At 29.9% G+C, this 18315-nt stretch overlaps 1 protein-coding gene across 2 annotated transcripts; it reads right to left on the bottom strand.

Moving 5' to 3' along the window:
* Window positions 1-317: 317 nt before the first annotated feature.
* Window positions 318-7772, bottom strand: LOC101514233 (protein NETWORKED 1D). Of its 2 annotated transcripts, none has more exons than XM_073365956.1 (5): window positions 7504-7772; window positions 7139-7213; window positions 6785-6990; window positions 3001-6686; window positions 318-1729 (listed from the first exon to the last, which is right to left on the bottom strand). In XM_073365956.1, exons 3-5 carry the CDS (start codon window positions 6885-6887, stop codon window positions 551-553), a joined length of 4968 nt encoding a protein of 1655 aa, XP_073222057.1. In that variant the 5' UTR covers window positions 6888-6990; window positions 7139-7213; window positions 7504-7772; the 3' UTR covers window positions 318-550. The 2 variants fall into 2 exon arrangements, with proteins under 2 accessions (XP_073222057.1, XP_004493697.1); XM_004493640.4 differs by having other exon boundaries at window positions 7139-7210.
* Between the last annotated feature and the right edge of the window lie 10543 nt (window positions 7773-18315).

The following is an 18315-nucleotide window of genomic DNA, read 5'->3' as shown; positions in this document are numbered from 1 at the left end:
AAAAACAGTTTTTCCTTTTTTTGTGATTAAGTAAAGCTTCTCTTATCCCATTGTTTTTTGTGAATGTTATCTATTAGTATTAGTATTATTGGTAGAAATGTTGTTGTGCATATAGCTCTCAATGAGAAATAACATTCTATCAAAATGAATTCTAATGTCTTCAGTTTTATAGCACTGTATGTTGAACAAATGACTTTTAAGAGACTGAGCGGAACAAATAAAAAAGGAAGATAATTGCATGGCACCACCATGGTAAAAATGGTACTAGCCAAGCAATAACTACTCATTTAACCAAGAATAAAATAAGATGGAAGGGATGATTCAGAAAGTGAAATGGTGAAATTTCCATCCTATAGTCTCTTCAAGTGAGTGAACGGTACACTACATGTACAATAGGATCTAAATGTTACATGAACCCCATATCCTCTCCATTGGAGAAAAAATGCAGGGTCTTGAAACATGTCTAGACTTTAAAGGAAAATTTACAGAGAAGAAAGCTAATTTATCATTTGCCCCATATATTTTAAACTACGCTAAAAATCTTGCCGACTCAATCTCCCTTAGTTGGAGGCTGTATGCATGCACAAAAGGATGTTTTCTTCTTCCTATTGAGGTAGCTTTTCCTTGTCCCGCCATAGAGATAATCTCGCAAAAGGACTCTTGGATTTTGATCGTCAATCATTGCTTTTCCTTTTCCTTTTCCTTCTTTGTCATCATTCAATTTTAGAAGTGAAAATTGCAGCCTCTGCACCTCCAACTGCAGCCGTCCTATTTTTTCAGATCCTCTTCGAGCCTTTTCTGAAACTCTCCTTCTACTTCCACTTCCACTCTCATCCGACACTGTTATTGATTTCCCAGAAAAATATGATGTACCCTCTTCTACATTCTTCATCAACTTGCGGTTGGCATTAAACAGCTTTGTGATGGCCTCCTTAGCAGATTCAAGCTGCCCTTTAACCACATCGTACTCGATACCTTTTCCCTGTGCGCTCTTCTCAATAATTTCCATTTTGTTTATCAAATCATGTACAGTGATTTCAAGGTTCATCAGCTTTTGAGCATCTGAATCAAGTCTTTCTAAAACCTTCCTCTTATTGCCTTCAGGCAGCAGCGGTTGCAACTGTGTTGAGATCTCTAATTTGTCCACACTCAACTCCTTTTCAATCAAGGACTCTACCGAAGGAAATTTGTTTTTGGATTCCCTTTTATGGTATCCAGTAGGGGCAGTGTCCTTCTGTGCCTTGCCGACTGTCAGGCCAATAATGCCATCCTTATTGGCAGTTTCCCACAATCCAAGCATCTGATCACCAGACTCATGAGCTCCTCTCCTACTTATCCTATATGATGAACATTCAGCCTTGTGATCAAGCATGATGTCTTTTGGCAGAACTTCAATTTCTGTTACAGGAACATCTTGCAATGATTTTCCTGTCTTATGTCCATAAAAAGCTATACATTGATGCTCCTTTGCTTCATCCATTTGAGTAGAATGCTTGATCAGTTGAGCATTTCCTTGGCGCCAGCTGATTCCAGATTTCAACACTTGAATCTCTTTCATTTCATCCCTAGGCTTGAAACTTTCATTCATCTCTTTAACTGTCATTTCTATAGCATTAACCCTTTTCTGCATGTCTTGGAAGTCTGGAAGTGCATCTGTTTCTGTAGCATTTTGATCTTCACTTGTTCGTGGATCACCTTCAGCGTATTTATTATTCACCAACTTTTTAATCTGCAAACAAAGATTTACACGAACTATGTTATATATCTATAAAATAAAATGAAAGAGGGAATTAAATTTCACTTTATCACAAATGAACCACCATTAGCACACAATTATGCAGCTATCTTAATTTCTACAAAGTTCAAGCATTGAAGTATTGAAAGTTAATTTTTTGTATGATATCTTAAGAAGAGTTTTCATACTCAAATATGGTACTAATAAAGAACACTCCATTTATTTCCTCCCCAGCCCTCTCAACAAAGAAGAAGAATCCTAGTGGTGGCAGTGGCACACCAAAGATAATATGTTTATAGTAGTAAATTGTAGGAAAAACTACATCAGAGTCCTTTAACATAATTTAAAGTTTCAAATAGGTTCTTTATATTTTTTTTATGTCAAGTCTTTTATGTTTAAAAAGTCAAAAATATTGGACCAAACTTCATTTTTCATCAATGTATGATATCAAAAGTCTTATTTGATCAATAAAAAAGGTAAAGTAGTTCTTAAATTCATCATGATAACATCTAAATTACATCATAATGCATGTTACAAATTCTAATCCATACAAATTATTATGATCTTTTAAAAAAATTATCTAAAATTGTGACTTCGTTGTTAAAGAGGGTCTTATTGTGGTACTGAGCGGGGGAAACATTCTTTATAATATATTATTCAATAGTTAAGTACACAAATTTGTACTAGAAGTGGACTAAAGAATGAAAGTTGGTTCAACGGTGTAAACATTTGTTAGAAAATCTAAGAAAGGTGAGCTGGCAGGTGAAGGGGAAAAGCATGAGCCCATCCCGTATATAGGGGAATAGGTTCTTAATTTGTAAATGCGACAGTAAGAATTAATGAGAGATTAATCAACAAATGATAGTGTATTTTATTGATGATAAGGGAAATTGAGCAAAGGAAACAAGCCTTCCTTTTACTCCTGAGAGCTATGCTCTCCCAAATCAGAGAGAATATTCCCTCTACTCACAATTAACAGAATTATTGTTATTCTCTCTCCTTACCAACCTTTCCTCTATATACGGGATGAGCTCATGCTTTTCTCCCTAACCTGCCAGCTCACCTTTCTTAGATTTTCTAACATACACTCTCCATGCCTTAGGTACACTATGTGTCCCACTGGACACGTCATCAATTCCCTCTTTGTCCCATCAACATTTTTTAAGATAGAAGACTAATTTGATGCAAAAAAAGATAAATGACTTGTTTGAAACTTTAAATTAAGTTAAAAGACTCTTGATGCAGTTTTGTCTAAATAGTAATACCTTTGATTCTTTGTAGTCATGAGGTTGTGCATGTGCAAGTGTCTGCATCTCCAAGGATGTTATACAGTCATTCAAACCACTAACAGCTGTGACATAACCAGCCAACTGACCCCTTAATCTCTTGTTTTCACCTTCCAACTTGTTAACTCTTTCTCTCAGCTTTTCACTGTCCATAACTTCAAAGCTGCTTCTGCATTCAAGATTCTCACTTGCATCGGCTAGCTCATGGACCTTCCCTTCGAAGAATGTCTCATTGACAGTAGAAATTTGCATCCCGGTATAGAATGTGGCAGCCTGAGATTCCCACTGTTCAATCTCATCTGCTCCCTTGAGTAATTCATAACTTTGCCTTTCTTCCCTCAGTTTAATTTCTCCAAGTTCTTGATGCAGGTTCCTCATTTCTGCCTCCAACTTCTTGTTCACTTCACAAAGGTATCCAAGCTCTTCATTTTGGCAATCCTTGTCTGAGGAAAATTTCAAAATTTCACTAGCTTGGTCTTCAAGTATCACCCTCGCCTCTTCATACTTACTCTTCAGATCTTCCACCAATTTTTGCAATGCCTTTTTCTCATCCTGCAAAGCACTAAACATCTCTGCTGCTTCCAAAATCTCATTTTCCTTTTGAGACAACAATTCCTTTCCATTCCTAATCAGACAATTTAATCGATCATTGACAAATTCGACTAATTTTAGTTCAGTGTTTGACACTACAAATGACTCCTTAAGATATGAATTCTCAATGGCTGCTTGCTGGTTTTCATGAAAAACTTCAATAAAAGAATTGTGCATCTCTTGAAGGTTCTCATGTATGTGGGTCAGAAGCTCCTGGTCTTCTTTAACATTATCTTCAGACAAACACTTGCTATTAATGTCAAGAGTTTTTAACACCTGAAGCAGCCCAATCCTTAGTGTTCTAATTTTCACAGACAACAAATTTTCATTAACTTGCTTCTGAACATTGTCATTCTCCAATTTAGATATCAATCTGTCAGATATTTCGGATGCCTCCAAGAGTCTCTGACACTTGACTAGTAGGGAGAAGTTATTTTGCTCCAAATCACAAATACATTTCTGCAAGATGAAAATTTCCATTTGAGTGTGTACAGCTCTGTCCAGTTCCTCTTCATATTCCTTTTTCTGGTAATTTGCATCTTCTTGTAGAATATGAATTTGAAATTCCTTCTCAACCAAGTGACCTTCATTCAATTGCACAGTTCTGGTATGCTCTTCCCTCTCTGCATATAATAAAACCAGTAGCTCTTCAACCTTTTGAAGTGCAGACTCTCTTTCCGCTTTTAGTTCCAAATATTTCAGTTCCAATTCACTACGTTGTTTCTCAAGATCTTGCAGTGCTTGACGAGTCACGATCAATTGCGAATCTAGGGTTTTTTTCTCAGAGGTGAGACTAGACTTCTCATGGTCAAGCAACAAACAAGTCTCTTCTAAAATCTTTGACTTCATCCTTAATCCTTCAAGCTCAGCATTCACACCAAACAGTGAATTTTCTAAAATGTTGTTTTTTTCTGAGAGCTTCTCCAGTTTTTCTGCTTTGGTTTGCAACTGAAAAAACAAGGTTGCCTTCTCAGCAGCAAGAGTGGTTTTCTCCTCAATCAAGGATTCACAAGTTTCTTCCAATACCTTTACCCTTCCTCTGACACTCTCCAGCTCAGTATTCAAAACCAAAACGGAACTCTTCAAAGCAGCATTTTTCTCCATAAGCTTCTCCATGATATCCAGTTTTTCCTTCAGAGCCGCTTTTTCACTTTCGTCAGCCTCGCATGTTTCCTTCAGCTTTGAGTTTTCATCTTGCAGTGTCTTCACAGATAAGGCAAAGCACTGTGGATCTAAGCCTGTTGATCTGACCTCTGCCATTGTGGATTCGTGTCTTACTTTCAAATCATTAAGCTCCTCTTTAAGACAGTAAATTTCTCGCTGAAGAGCATTACTTTCATCCACTCGCAGTCCAACTTCCAGTTCAAGTTTATGTATCCTCTCCCTCAGATTTAATATCTCATCTTGCAAATTATTTATAGACGAAGATGAAGACAGTTTGAAATCACTTAGAATTTTGTTTTCCTCCTTGGCCTTGTGTACTTCATCCTCTAAAGCCCGCTTATGTGATTCCATTTTCTCCAGAATTTCACTCTTACTATGAAGCTCAGTAGCAAGAGATCTAAGATCTTCCTGAGATTGAGAATGCAAACTCTGAAGCGTTTGGAAAGCAGTTTCAGCCTCAATGGATCGCAACCTCTCCTCTTGTACGCTAGTCCAAAGTCTACCCAATTCCTTCTGCTTCTCGCAAAGTTCTTCACTTTGAGACCCTGTCTTCTGTGCCAAAGACTGCAATTCAGACTGTAGAGTCTGATTCGATGTTTCCAAGAGAAGACGCATTTGTTCAGAAATATGTAACTTTTCAGCCCCATCAATTATCTTGCACTTTAGCTCACGCACCTCCTCTTGGGCACAAGAGAGTTTATGCTCCAAACTAGAAATTATCTCCAAGCATTGCTGATAACGAAGAGCCGCATCTTCTTTCTCTTTGGTGAGTTTACCGATTTCTAACTTCATGTCCTCAATTTCATTTTTAGCTATTCTAGCTTGCTCATTAGTGCTCCTTGCGTTCTCCTCGGCGTGTACTAATTTCTCCTCCAGTTTTGACAATGTCTCTAAGGATTGGTTATACTGAAAAATTGCAGCTTCCTTTTGAGAATATAATCTAGCAAGGTCTGCCTTTAAGGACTCGGCTTCAGTTTCAGCTCTGGTAGCTCGTTCATTAAGTTCTCCTATATCCTTTTGAGCCGAAGAAATATTTTTCTCCAGATTACATGTTTTGTCTAAGGTCTGCTGGTACTGAAGAAGATTATTTTCTCTTTCAACCTGCAATTCAGCAAGGGCTTCCTTCAAGGTTTGCACTTCAGCTTCAGCTTTGCTAGCTCGTTCGTCAAGTCCTTGAGAATTCTCTCTTGCACGATACATTTCGGATTCCAGATTATTTAATCTCTCCAGACTCTGCTGATACTGAATCAAGCCGTCTTCCTTTTCATTTTCCAGTCTAGCAAGGGCTATCTTTAATGCCAAAATTTCTGTCTCGGTTCTGGTCATCCGCTCGGAATCCGATAGGGCCTGATTCCCAGTATCATGGCTTCCATTGTTTAGTCCATTATCCTCCTCAGCGTCGAGAAAATTGAGCCCCCTTCTAGCACGCCCTTCGGAAAACATTGCATGACTCACTGATTCTCCTGACATGAAGAGTTCGTTGAGCTGCTTCAAACCCTTTCTGCTTATTTCAGTATCTGTTTCATCAGTATAAGCTCCATTCCTTTTGATACCATGAAAATGAGCAGAAGCATCCTTTTGCAATTCACCCAAGTCAGAATACTCATGTGAACGGTGGGTAGTATTTGGCGTATGCGGCTCATTCTCCATGGAAGAAACAGCATGTAAATCATCCACCGGTACTGGTGGGACTTGATTAGGAAATACTTCGGCCATGGTACGATGAGCTTGGTGTATCACTCCAGTCGCATGATCATATCTCTCAGCCAAAGCTCGGTATGCCCGGTAAAACTCTTCAACCAATTTCATAAGCTCCGGACGCTTCTTGTAATACATTTCCGCCCTTCTGGCAAAGGAATCCGCTTCTTCTTCGATAAGCTTGATCATTTGCTTCACCTTGACATCCATATCTGTTCATGTTGAGATACAATTATGATAAGCTAATGTATTTAAGTGCACTAAATGGATGTTAATTAGAAAATTGTCAATTTACAAAAATAACCATTACCTGTCAGATTTTCTTGGAGCCATTTTGAGTTCTTGGGGCTTATGTGACTGTCCCACCACCACGAATACTTTGTTTTAGAATCGTCGTAGGACAGAGCCGCCATTACTACCACCGCTGTCTCGAGAACTTTTCTCGAGAACAAATTCGGTGAAGTAAAAACCAGAATCACTTTAACACAATAACACAATCAATGTCCCTTGCTGCTTCTGTAGTGTATATTCGTTTGAAATAAACAAAAACAGAAGAAATGCAAATGGTTCAGTTTCAGTTAAATCACAACCATACCCTTTATTTCCTTCTCATGAAATCAAAAGTAAATAATCAGAAACAACACAAAAAAGTAAGTAAAATTACCTGATGAGTTAAGCTCTCAAGTCTCGAATTCCAAGAGTGAATGAACAAACGTTTGACACACGGGAATCAGTACTGCTTAAACACAAAATTCCAAATAAAGTTATCAGAATTTTGCCAATAAACAAGAACAGAAATTTCCATTTGTCAGAAAAAAAGGCAAAATTAAAAAAAAAAAATAATTGTTCTGTTTTTTTATTTTATTTTATTTATGAAGATCATGAGATGGACAGCAATATAATTGAAACCACAAAATATTACAGTCAATAGCAAGACATTAGTAATTTTTTTAATTTTAATTTTTATTATTAACTACAACAACAACAACAACAAAAAAGGACATGTAATTGAGGTAAAAAATGACTTACAGAAAAATAAAAATAAAAAGTTGAACAAGCCATTGTTCTGTTCCAAATAAACAGTATCAGCGAAAAACAAGTTCACCCCATGTTGGTTTTAGATCTCTGTGTTATGTGAACAATGGTGTTTATTTCTCTCTCTCTCTCTCTCTCTCTCTCTCTCTCTCTCTCTTGTTATGCTTTGCTTTTTACGCAGTATAGGTTGGTTTGGTGGTACTGTCCCTCGGCATGTCAGAAAGAACTGTTAAAGTGGAAACAAAAACAATTTGGCAGAATGAAAAAAGCAAACACGACCGACCAAAAAGGAATGATAGAAAAAAGGAAAGTTAAATCAAATGATATTATATTAGGATTTAATTCATGTAATATACTTTTAATATAAATATTTTTTATAACGTTAACCAATCGTAACAGCAGATTATTAAAATGTTTTATTTAATTCTAATTATTTTTTAAATTATATATATAATTAATTGTTATTTTTTGGTTACCATAATTTAATTTTTTATTAGTGTAGAAAGTGTATTAAAATCATAATATTATATTAGTAAATAAATTGGTTTGGATACTCACATTCTTTACCTTGATTTTTTAGTCATTCTTTTTACCATGATTTGAAAAATGGAGGAGATTTTGTTACATGTAACTGTTAAGGAAATAAATATAAAAATCGGAATTTATTTTTTTTTACTCGAAATATAAAATAAGAATACCATTTGGAATATATTAAATACTAATAAGAGTTAGCAAGTATTTTAAAATATTAATTAAAATGAAATAATATATTTAATTTAATATATATTTTCTAAAAATATATTTAATATATTAGAAATGCAAATTAGTTAATATCTTTTTATGCAAATTACTGAATACTTTTTAAAATAATTAAAATATTCAAGAGAATAAAAGATAACCGTTATTGTAAAATAATTTTAAGCTTACTTCTTTTAGTAATTATGTAATCTCCCAAAACTACTCAATTTCATATCACTTTTCTTATACAAAAATAGATATTTTTTGGTTGGTACAAACAATAGATAATTTTTATTAGCTAGGAAAAATAGTTAATGCACTTCCATTAAACTCAACATTTAATATGGATACAGTATTTTCAAACGGTATATTTGGTTCACTCGTCGAAAATAATCGTTTAGTAATATATTTTGTAAACTTTGCGTGTATTATACGAGGTCAGATATACGTTTCTTAAAAAAAGAAAAAGAGAATTATTCCGTCACAAAAAAAAAAAAAAAAGAATTATACGTCGTGATTTTCGGGTTGATTATTCCATTCCATTCCATGATAAATGTAGTTACTGTTGGTGAATAATGGTGCTTGTGTTGTGCAAATGCTACTTTTGTGAACACTGAAAAAGTGAAAAAGCAACGCCATTATTGTGTGCCAAAGTAACAGTTATTACCCCAAAAGCTAAACTCCATTAAAAATACACGGTTATTCACTTAAACTTTTTTTTTTACATTCTTGTTTTTTTTTTTTTTATTATGGTATGTTTAAAATTAATTTTTATGTCATGAAATTATATTATTTTTTTACCGCTGAAATTATATATATATACATATATAGATGAGATGCAGATGAAATTATATTATTTATTATTTGCCTTTACAAGTCAAATATACATGTATACTGTTATAAATTATGCATGCATTTTGGATTAGGTCATTCAACGTGATAATATGTTCTTTTGGTATTATTAAGATTTAAGAGAAAGGAATTTTTAAATTTAAGGATTTTTTTTTTTGAATTCGCACACAATAGTAAGAATTCAAATTTGAGATATAATATTAGGTTTAAAAAATTTGTTAATTTTTGTTATATAATAATAGGATGCATTTAAAAAAAATTTATCTCGCATTTGTAAAATCTAGCCTTGATTATATATTCATCAAATAACTTTGTTTTTCAATAAGCATATTCATCAAATAATAATTGTATGACCAAGGGGAAAAAAATGAAAATGGTTTTCTTGATCCAAAAAATAACGATGGTTTGATGATTTATGATATTATTATTTAGTTAATTCATTAATTAAAACTTAAATTTATGTCCAATAATTGAATTCGTATTATTCTATTTATTGAAATTTGTAGATAAAATCACTGACAATATATATAATCCATAATGTATTGTAACCAATGAGGTGTTGAAAGTATACATATTAATATCTAATAAATTTATGATCGATTATAATGTATTTATAATATTTATTTTTGATTTGTTATTGATTAATAAAAATTATCTATTTTATTTTTTAGAATAAATTATTCATTTTAGAGGAATTAGACTCTAATAAGAGTAACTCACTTTAAAGAATAAAGTAAATAATATCAACAATTAAAGAACAAATTAAATGTAAATATTATAAATACACCATAATCAATCATGAATATATTATAATAATAGCTCTTATTTTTTCATTTTACATTTTAATATATATAACTATTTTAAAGTGAACAATTCATTTAAAAAAAAAATAAAAAATATCAAATATTAAATAATAAATTAAAAATAAATACATCAAATTCAATCATGAGTTTATTATAATAATAACTATTAATCTTTTCACTTTACACTTTACTCACTTTAGAGTATATCATATTCTCTAGTTTAAATATTCACTTTACACTTTACTCAATTTAGAGTATATCATATTCCCTAGTTTAAATATTCTTGCGGTATATATTTATGTTCATTATTCTATGTTGGCAAATGTTAATTGTGTGTGAATAATAAATAATGACATTTTAAATTTGAATTGGGTCAATTTTAAATTTATTCTTAAGGTTAATTAATTGTAATTGAAAATCATCTATGTTATCATTTTAATAAATTTAAATTACTTACACATGGAAGCTAAAATAAATTTAAAAACAAATTAAATTTAATTAATTAAAACATCATTATATTGTAAAAATTAGTTTTAAATTAAAAAAATATAAACAACCGACAAGAAATGTTAAGTTGACTTATCTATAGTGTGCATATAAAAAAGAACATTAGTTAATCAGTGTAAAATGAATTATATAATATAAAATAAAAACCATATTATTAGTCAAACATGAATTAATATAATAATAATAAATTACAAAACTACTTAATTTTAGTAATCAATTTTTGTAATATTTAAGGAAAAATTGAAAATAGAAAATATTTTTATTAATCAAAATAGACACTGATGACTATTTTACAACTGTCTTTGAGAATATTTGAACTTACACGATTCATTCTTAACATTAAATTAACATTTTAATTATTTATAATTCAAAATATAACCCTCTATTTTTTATAAATTAATATCAACTACAGTGGAAACTAAAATTGAGAAGAAAATTAATGAGGTAGAATAAAAAGGAACAAAATAGATTATTAATCCGATTGAATAATTAATTTTACAATACCATACTTTAAATTAAAAATAAAATGAATTTAAACAAGGATTGTTAGTTTACTTGCACATATTTTTTATTGGTATAAATTAACAAACTACACTTTTAAATGTATTTCCTTCAACTTTAGTTATTAACAAAAGTCAATACAACCTTGTTTATTTGAAATATAAGTAAAATTTATCAAATTTAATTCTATTTAATATCATTAAATTTTAAAAAGTAATATTAAAAAGTGCGCATTTAATACTTAAAAATTTTAAAAAATGACAATTTTTACATATTCTTTTTTATTCCTTCCAAGTGCTCTTTAGACTAGTTATTAACATGACCCAAAAATAAATTTACGTTCTATACATAGTATTTTTGTTATAAATAAATTCATACATTATTTTAAATTATTAAGTTCGAATTCAAGATATTATAAAATTTAATAATATTAATATTTATTAATTGAGTTTTATATTTAATCTCTTTGTTTTATTTATTTTTGCTATTAGAAGCAAGAAGTTTCCTCTCATCAAGTATTTAATGTATTGTGCGTAAATGGGTCACTTGCTTGAGTTCAAGGGCACGCGTACCTTATAGTCGTAATCTTTTAAATTTCCGTAAAAAGATATGTAAGCTTTTATAGGTAATTTAGTGCAGTGTGATTTTTATTCTTAATTCACTAAAAAAATTAAATTAATTTTATATAATAAAAAATAATATTATAAAATAATATATAAAATATAAATTTTATTATTATAAAAATCATTAAAATATATAATTTACTGTTAAAATAATTCATGATTGTTATAACATCAGAAATTTAATTGAATAATATTTTGATAATTAAATAATTAATTTAAACAAAATTTAAATCAAAGACTAAAATTACGTCTTATATTTTTCAAATATTAAAATAATAGTTTATAATTAATGTTCTACTTTTCTTTGCCTTGTAACATGGCATTAAAATAATAAGGTTAATTGATAAAATTGAATACATCATATTATCAACTTTAGTAAAAGTGGTGCGGTGCTCTTCTTTTTACATCGTAAAATCAAAGGCTTATTAAGTTTCACGTTCTTACGACAAGTATACAATTTTTGTTCCCATAAATTACAAATTTTCCACTTTCTTTTAGATTAACTTTTTATGTTAATCTCAGTACATAATCGAATACGATAGGAAACTGGTTTTGGCAACACCGTCCTGCGTGACATTCGGGACTAAAATTGTCTAGCAATAGAGGATGGAGTTTTCCAATTTATTAGAGTAGATTAGTAGAAGATTATTATTTTCACTGCTAGAGAAAAGATGAAATTGTTAGCTTTTTCTATTGCTTGCAAAATAATTCACACAATTGAATGATTGTAAGGCTTATTTATTTCATAGTTTTGCAAGGCTTATTTATTTCATTGCTTGCAAAGTTTATTTATACATGAATCATTCTTCGTCAATTAACATATTTGTTAATGAAAATTTAACCAATTAACTACTTGATTAGTTAGTTAGTTAGATATAACATTCAATTATTACATTACTTGAATTATAAGTCACCTAATACTTCTCCTTAATTCAAGTATTTAAGTGATACTACACCTAACATCTGCCTTAATTCCTCAAATCTATTTGTCCTCAATGCTTTAATCATGATATCAACAGTTTGTACTCCAGTTTGACAATATATGAGTTTAAACTTGTTTCTTCCAATTTTATCTCTTAAGAAGTGGAACCTTGTTTCTATATGCTTGCTCCTTCCATGAGACACAAGATTTTTTGCTAGATTCTTTGCTCTTATCTTTTAACTTTCTTCTTTTTTGATTTGACACATACTTGAAACATAGAGCTCCAAAAGTCCTCAAATGTCCTACAGTTGATTTCTTGCCACTCCAAATCTCTTTGACATTTTCCCATGCAATCTCTTTGTTGGACATTTATTTAGTATATAGACACCAATTGATGCAGACTCAACCTAAAACCTATGTGGCAACTCCTTTTATTTCAACATATTTCTAGTCGTGTCTAGGATGGTTCTATTTCTTCTTTCAACCAATCCATTATGTTGAGGTGTATATGAGGCAGTCACTTGATGTTCAATCCCATTTTTGATACAAAATTCCTCAAACTCATGTGATGTATATTCACCACCTCCATTTGTCCTTAACACTTTGACAGATCTTCCACACTGTTTTTCAACCTTCACTTTGAAATTCTTGAAAATTTCAAGTGCTTCATCTTTTGTTTTTATCAAGTATATCCACAACGTTCTTCTAAATTCATCAACAAATGTTATGAAATATTTATTACCTCCCACTGATAGAAACTCAAATGGTCCACATATGTCATTGTGAACCACTTCAAGAAAATCCTTTGCTTTTGCTGGCAATTGTGACTTGAAGGAGTTTCTTAATTATTTTCCTACCATACACACATCACACATCTTCTTAGTAACATCAATCATAGGAATTCCATTCACCATGTTCTTTGTGTCAAGTTGTTGTCGGCTTCTAAAATTCAGATGGTCAAATCTTAAGTGCCACAGCCAACTCTCCTTCACTGAACTAACTGCATTCAAACACTGAATGTTTGCAGTATGCATATTAATGACAAATGATCGATTATTTGAAAGAAAGACCTTCACTATCATTCTCTTATGCCCATCATACATATCTAGTGCATCATTCTTCATTATCACTTGAAACCCTTTTTGAATTAGTTGGTATATGCTCAACAAATTTTGCTTCATGGCTTACATATATAGTACATTCTCAAGTACCATTGTCTTTCTATTATTTCTTTTAATCACCATGTTTCAAGCACCTTTAGGCTCCAATGTTCTATCACCATTAAATCTGATCTTTCTTTTTCTTGATGTATGAATATCTACCAACCATTCGTTGTGACTAGTCATGTGTTTGGAGCTGCCAATATCAAGAAACTACAATTGAGATTGAAAGGATTCTTCATTTGTTGTAGCCATCAAAATGATTGTGTATGAATCTGGATCATCTTCTTGTGCATACATGCCTCAACCTTATCTTTCTTCTTCTGTTTGCCCTTTCGAGCCCAACATTCATCAACAAAGTGACCAAACTTCTCACAATTATAGCATTGCACCTTCTTCTAGTCAAAGTTCTTTAATTTACCTTTGGGTTTAACATTTCCAATCACCTTTCATCTTCTAGTCATATTTATCATCACACTTCTTGAACCTATCTTTTCTGTTCTTCTTCCACTTCTTTTTATAATCACCTTTCTTGTTTATTTGAGTTGTCAATGCTTGATCTCCAGACTTCCCTCCATTCCTTTCATTATTGTTAATTCTTTTACTTCTAATGTCTCTTGCAATTCTTCAAGCCTCAAAGTTGAAATATCTTTAGATTCTTCATTGGCACACACAATATAGTGAAACCTGGAACGCAAGGACCTTATGATCTTCTCACACATCTTTTGTTCTAACAACTTCTCACCACATCCAGCTATTTGATTTGTGATGCTCCTCAATCTTGAAATCAAATCTAAAACTTCCTCTTGTTCCTCCATTTGCAGCAGTTCAAATTGCTTTTGAAGAGTTTATAATTTCACCTTCGTGACCTTTGTACCACCTGAATATCATCTATCAAGAATATCACATGCTTCTTTTGCTATTCTTGCTTCAGAAATCTAATCAAAATTGGTTGTGTCAAGACATTGATGAAGAGTGAATTGTGGTTTTGCAATCTTTTTTCTTGTTTTCTTTATAGGTTGTTCTTTGGACTTATGTTGGATTCACTCCCAGTTCATCAAATCCTTTCTCTATAACCTTCAAGACTTCTTAAAATCCAAATAAGACACAAATTTGAATTTTCCATCTATCCCAAACAATTTCATCAATGTGTGGCATATGTGCTGGAGAATCGCCACAATTTCAATTTTGATTCATCCTCACTTCACTTGTGTTTAATCCTCACACTTCACTCATGTTTTGAATGATATCAATTTGTTAGCTTTTTCTATTGCTTGCACACTAAGAAATTAATAATGCACATAATTGAATGATGATAAGACTTATTTATTTCATTGCTTGCAAGCCTATTTATACATAAATTATTCTTAATCAATTAACACATTTGCTAACTGAAATCTAACCAACTAATTAACTAATTGGTTAGTTAGTTACAACATCCAATTATTACATTACTTGAGTTACAAGCCACCTAATAAAAATGTAATCAAGTAAATGAACTATGAAATTTAATCAAGTAATTGATTTCAAATTATCATTAAATTTCAGTTAAAAATAAATTATTCAGAAGAATCCAAATTTAAATACCATAAAAATATTTTTTTAATATTGTCATTATTTATCAACCGACCGAACTCTGAATTACTATAACTTATTCTTCAAAGAAAAATAGGGTTAGAAATAGATGAAACATAATAAAATATAATTTTAGAAATATATAATGAAAATAAAATTATTTTATTTCTTTATTAACAATAGTAAAATATACACAAATTTTAGAAAATAAAAAATATTTCACAAATTAAACAACCTAAATATCTGTAAAAAGAAACAGTAGATTGCATCAAACAACTGTCGTTAGCTTCGACCAATCGAAGTGTAAAAATACCAAAACAATTGATCACGATTTTCAATATTTTTTGTTACAATTTTTGAATGTTCTACTATACATATATCTATTAATTAATTATCTAAATTATATTTAAATATCTATGATATTCATTATTCCATAATTTGTATTCAATTATATTCTTAACAATTATTCAATTGTGTGTGGTGAAGAATTAGTGAATTATGATATCATTTTATATTCATTAACTATTATTAAACATAATTTAATGTGTCAAAAAAATTAAAATGTAATTAAATTACATTACCATTTAAATTGATGATGTAAACACGACGTGAAAATATTAAATAATACAACTCCTTCTCAAACTCACTTGGCCAGTAATTACGAGATTTGCTTTAAAAAACATGCACAGTCAAAAAAATATTCAGCTTCTTACTACTGTAAATTTAAACTAAACTAAACTCTGATAATAAAACGCTACAAAAACATTTAATTCGTAGTGAATTTCGTGTTAGAAAAAGAAAAAAAAGTTGCTACATACATAGGCAAGACATATTTTCTCTTTAGGAGGGATAAAAATCAAGAAAAGAAAGTATTCCTACGTAGCCTTAAAAAATGCGAAAAGAATTTATTCTATGTTTGATCACAATAGCTTTTCTTTCACTATAAGAGAAAAGCCGTAAAAATCTCTCTACCAAAAGGCTCACAAAGAAGAAATGGCTAGTTATAACAACAAGAATAGATTAAGGTTCAAATAGATGTTATCAAACTCGACATAAATGGTGTGTTTAATTGGGAGAAGAAACCTTCAAAAGATTCTTGAACATGATGGGTGACTTTTTAGTCCAATGTTTGTTTGTGATGTTCTTTGAGTTTCAACAAATGGAAGGCGTTTGTGTAAAGAATGGTTGATTTACACAATGCAAGTGCAACATTTGAAACTCGGTTTTCAAGGGTATAAGACTTAATGCTCAAGGTCGTAATATTTGATAGGTTCAACCATTAGAGTCTTCGGCAATAGAACTAGATTTTCACATAAACTGCTAGAAACTTTAATCACTTAAACTTTTTTTATGTGTTCTTTTTGAGAAATGTTGTTTTTAGTTATTTTCAGAAATGTTTTTCGTTCCTCTATCAAATAAAAAAATTAATGGAACATTAAATTTTTGTTCCTTTCAATTTTACCCTTGTCTATTTTTTTCTTATTAAATTATCCTCGTCCAGTGTAACTTTGCAAGTTAGAGAAAATCAATAAAATGATAAAATATTTGATTAAAGTATTTTAATGACGGAAAATTCAATCAAATGAACTATTTGATTATAGTTGAGGCTATTTATCAACTTCTTTAATTCGCATGAGTTGAATGAGATGTACTTACGAAATAAATTCATGGACTAAATTTAAATAAGAGTCATGTTAATATGTGCTCTTAAATATATATTAAAAAAAATCTACAAATAATAGTTATGTTTTGATTTTGATTTTTACTTTTTAAGAAATTGAATATGTATAATTTTAAATACAATTTTTTTTTATCTTTAGTATACCGACAAGTGCGTAAAAGACATGTTAACATTTTTTATTTTTAATTAATACATAATATTTGTGGCTCTATATTTATCAATTGACTTAAATATTCATTTGATTCATGTAAATTAGTATTTTATCTTGTATTTTTGTGGTCGTAATTTTTTTTTTATTTCACATTCAAACTTGTAAGTTTAATTTCGTTTTAAAATCGTTCATACTGTTAATTCTAGTAGTAGATTATATTATCTAAATTTTTAGGTGAAAAATATTATTTTAATATATAAATTAACTAAAATATAAAGAATGAAAATCCAGTATTGGTCTGTAAAAACAAGTTCGATATTATATAAAAAAAAATTAAAAAGATTAAATTTTAATTATCTACATTATATAAGCAAATTTTAACTAGCGGGGAATTTGAAGATACAAAAGCAGTAGTCATATTTATTTGCTTTGTTGTATAAAGTAATTTATGGCTACCTCACTTTTTGTCAATATGATATGTGAAATAATTTATCTCATCAACCCAATTTATTATTTAATTTTATCTATTACCATAAAACTCTAACTTTTTAATGTTGTGTTCCACCTTGAAAGAGTACAAAGAAATATAAGATTACTCATGTCATATTAAATTGAACATGAAAGAGTTATATTAGGGATTTCACAGTTAAATATTTCTTGTATTTTTTAACTTGTATAACTCAATAAATTTGTGAACTTTTTTTGTTGTAATTTTAAGGATTTTTTATTTATTTATTTTTAATGTATTTTTCATATTTAAATCAATAAATATTTTTATAAAAGAAATAAATTAATTTGTATATATTATAATGTAAGATATTTTTACACATATATTCAATTAAATCACATTATAAATACTTTTTTTTTATTAAAAATCTTACAAATATTTTAAGAACTAACATTTGAAAATGATAATTTGGTAAAATTTGTTATTAGATAAATGTAAATCTGTTTTTTTAAATATTCACCTAACACAAATGTCTTTACTACCTTAAATTAAAATACTATTTCCTCACCTTAAATTTTGTAATAAAATAAAAAAGTTAGTTTGATAGAATTTAAGTTAATGAATCTAAATTAATTAATCTCAACTTTAATAATATGATCATAAATTTTTGTCTTTAAATTATAATTTAATTAATAAATATTAATAATTAAAATGATCTTCACTTTATATTCATAATTAATTATAATAATATTTACCACTTTTAAGATAAAAAAGTTAATTTTAGAAAGAAAAAAGTCATCGTATTTTTGATAAGTTAAAGCACCACCATCATAGTTCCTCATATT

Source organism: Cicer arietinum, chromosome 3 (genome assembly GCF_000331145.2).
Source record: "Cicer arietinum cultivar CDC Frontier isolate Library 1 chromosome 3, Cicar.CDCFrontier_v2.0, whole genome shotgun sequence".
Taxonomy (NCBI): domain Eukaryota; kingdom Viridiplantae; phylum Streptophyta; class Magnoliopsida; order Fabales; family Fabaceae; genus Cicer; species Cicer arietinum.
This window is presented reverse-complemented; position numbering and strand designations above follow the sequence as displayed.

What these genes read in the sequence shown, in the direction of transcription:
- LOC101514233 (XM_073365956.1), bottom strand. Translation starts at nt 6,887, where the DNA reads ATGGCGGCTCTGTCCTACGACGATTCTAAAACAAAGTATTCGTGGTGG. An exon ending in GCTCCAAGAAAATCTGACAG is followed by an intron (nt 6,687 to 6,784) that starts GTAATGGTTATT and finishes CAACATGAACAG; the next exon opens with ATATGGATGTCAAGGTGAAG. An exon ending in ATGACTACAAAGAATCAAAG is followed by an intron (nt 1,730 to 3,000) that starts GTATTACTATTT and finishes CTTTGTTTGCAG; the next exon opens with ATTAAAAAGTTGGTGAATAA.